The sequence below is a fragment of the Meleagris gallopavo genome, chromosome 5 (genome assembly GCF_000146605.3).
Source record: "Meleagris gallopavo isolate NT-WF06-2002-E0010 breed Aviagen turkey brand Nicholas breeding stock chromosome 5, Turkey_5.1, whole genome shotgun sequence".
Lineage (NCBI taxonomy): Eukaryota > Metazoa > Chordata > Aves > Galliformes > Phasianidae > Meleagris > Meleagris gallopavo.
This window is the reverse complement of record NC_015015.2, coordinates 50624631-50626836: the sequence shown is the minus strand read 5'-3', so window position 1 is coordinate 50626836 and position 2206 is coordinate 50624631. Positions and strand designations below refer to the sequence as shown.

Here is a 2206-nt window from a genome sequence, read left to right as displayed (position 1 = left end):
TAAGCTGAAAATAACTAGGCAGGGTTGAGGAGCAATAGGACCAGAACCTCACAAAGAATAACTTGTAGTGACTCCATGGCCTTTGGTTTGGGTGAGATTTTGATCTTGGACGTTTGATTTCATCTTTATGAAACACTACTGACATCTTTATCATTTCTTTTCTTCTCTAGTTTGGTCTGTGGGCTGCCTGGCTGACTTGGCTGGGAATCACCATTCTGGCTTTCCTGAAAGTGTATCACAACTACAGACAAGAGGACCTGCTAGATAGCCTGATCCATGAGAAGGAGTTGTTGTTAGGAAGATCCTCTTCACGAACCTGTTTGCAAGATGAGAAAAGTGCCATGATCTAAAGTGTAAGCAAATTTCCAGGGCAGGATCTAGAATTTATTATTCAGTAGTGCAAGATGATGTTGAGTCAGAGTATTGAGTGTGTGAGATCTTTTCTTTTCTGAAAAAAGATATACTTGTCAATCACTCACTTCCTCACTGAAAAATTCTTGGCAGAAGTATTTATGTTAGGATATAAAGAACAAACTGTCACGTGTGCCTTTGGCACAGCAAAATTTCTGTCCTGCACAGACATGGAGAAGCACAGCCTGTAATCTGCTGTTGCTAGCAGTGCTCCTGTATGCTATTGCTGCCTTTTGGGACACTGTCCATTTTTGAGGACCATGCTGGCAAGAGCAGGCTACAGAGTCTAGGCTATTCCTCCAAACTATTCTGCAACAACAACTATAACTGGAGCTGTGACAAGGCCCTTTTCTCTCTATCTCTTCCCCTTTGACAATAAATCTTCCCCATTCTCACTTTGTTCTGAGCGATTGCAGCTCTGGTCCAGGTACAGGCTCTTGCTGTCTCTGTTTTTGCTATGTGTGGACACCGTGCTGTTGCTCCTACTCTGATTTTGAGTTTGTTTAGAACATAAGACCTATGTTCCAGATGATATTTATTATTAGATGGTGTTAATGAATTTCATGAGACCACAATATTATTACTGTCTGTTAAAAGCTGTGTGTCATTTCAAGGGATGATGGTGGTGATGGGTCTGTGGCTGGACTTAGTGATCTTAGATGGTTTTTCCAACCTTAATGATTTTCAGAATATGTTTTTGTTTCTTCTTAGATTTTGGCATGACCATCATGTATTATGGCTTCTTGAAGCGTAGTTTAGCTAGTAATTCCTGAAGCTTGCATACTAAGAAATTAAGCTGAGTTCATAGGATTAATGCTTGTGCATTTGTAAATGTAATTTGGTCCCTAATATCGTATGCTATTCAGTTCTGAGTATTAGAGTTTACTCGTGATATTTATTTCATATAGAGTACGCAAAATTATTGTAAGCATTTGCATTGTAGGTATCTCTATGTATCTATCAACATAGCAAGGAGCATGAACAGCTGAGTTATTCCATAGGTAGCTCTGTGCTGAATGGGTCCGTTCCCCACTCCCAGGTAGGAGTTACAGGGCTGACAAATTTTGCTGTGATAAGGGAGAAGTGTTACTTTCACAAAGCTCACTAGTGATCCTGTTGTTGCTTTCAGTTTTGTTTGGCCAGCACTTTAATGAATGAGGTGGATGAAAAGTAGGTCCAATAATTAAGCAGAATGACTCAGATGAATGTGAGATTTGCATGGCAGAGAAATAAAGTTGTGCTGGAATTAGGCAGTTATCCACATGTGCACAATGCAGAGAAGACTCATTCAGCAGAAAACTTCAGCAAGAAGTTATATTTCTAAGAGTATCCTGACACTGCCTGTGGCAGCTGAGCTTGAGTTGACAGTGAATTTATTGCAACACAGGTGCAGATCGTGTCCATCTATACTGCCTGGTAAATAGGCCCAGGGAGAAGACAACAGGCTGCTACCATTTACTGTGGTCTTCTGGGACTGTATGGTACTTAAAGTTAAGTACCTGTTTAAGTGGCTGAAACAGAATTTCATAACAAAGTCATAACAAATCCTGTTATTTGTAAGGATTTTAGGGCATAAAATCTAACAGTATGTTTAACAACCAAATTGTTCTCATAGGTTTAGAGAAAAAAGCAAACAGCCACATGGTGTGAAGCAGTGATCTGGCCCTGTGAATGTCACTTGTATACCTAGCTGGCCACAGCCGTCTGTAGTGAAATCTTGTTTTTCAGTGTGATTTTTCTACTCCCAAGAGAATGTAATTCCTTTAAAGCTTTACAGAAGTAAAAAAAGTTTAAA

The 2206-nt window shown here is 39.8% G+C and overlaps 1 protein-coding gene across 1 annotated transcript in view; it reads left to right on the top strand.

The window, feature by feature from the left end:
- Positions 1 to 2200, top strand: part of TMEM179 (transmembrane protein 179) — a 9056-nt gene extending 6856 nt beyond the window's left edge. Inside the window, exon 4 of the mRNA XM_003206758.4 lies at positions 171 to 2200. Within this exon, the coding sequence (XP_003206806.1) occupies positions 171 to 350 (180 nt within the window). The 3' untranslated portion in view covers positions 351 to 2200. The remainder of the gene's footprint in view (positions 1 to 170) is intronic.
- Positions 2201 to 2206: the final 6 nt, after the last annotated feature.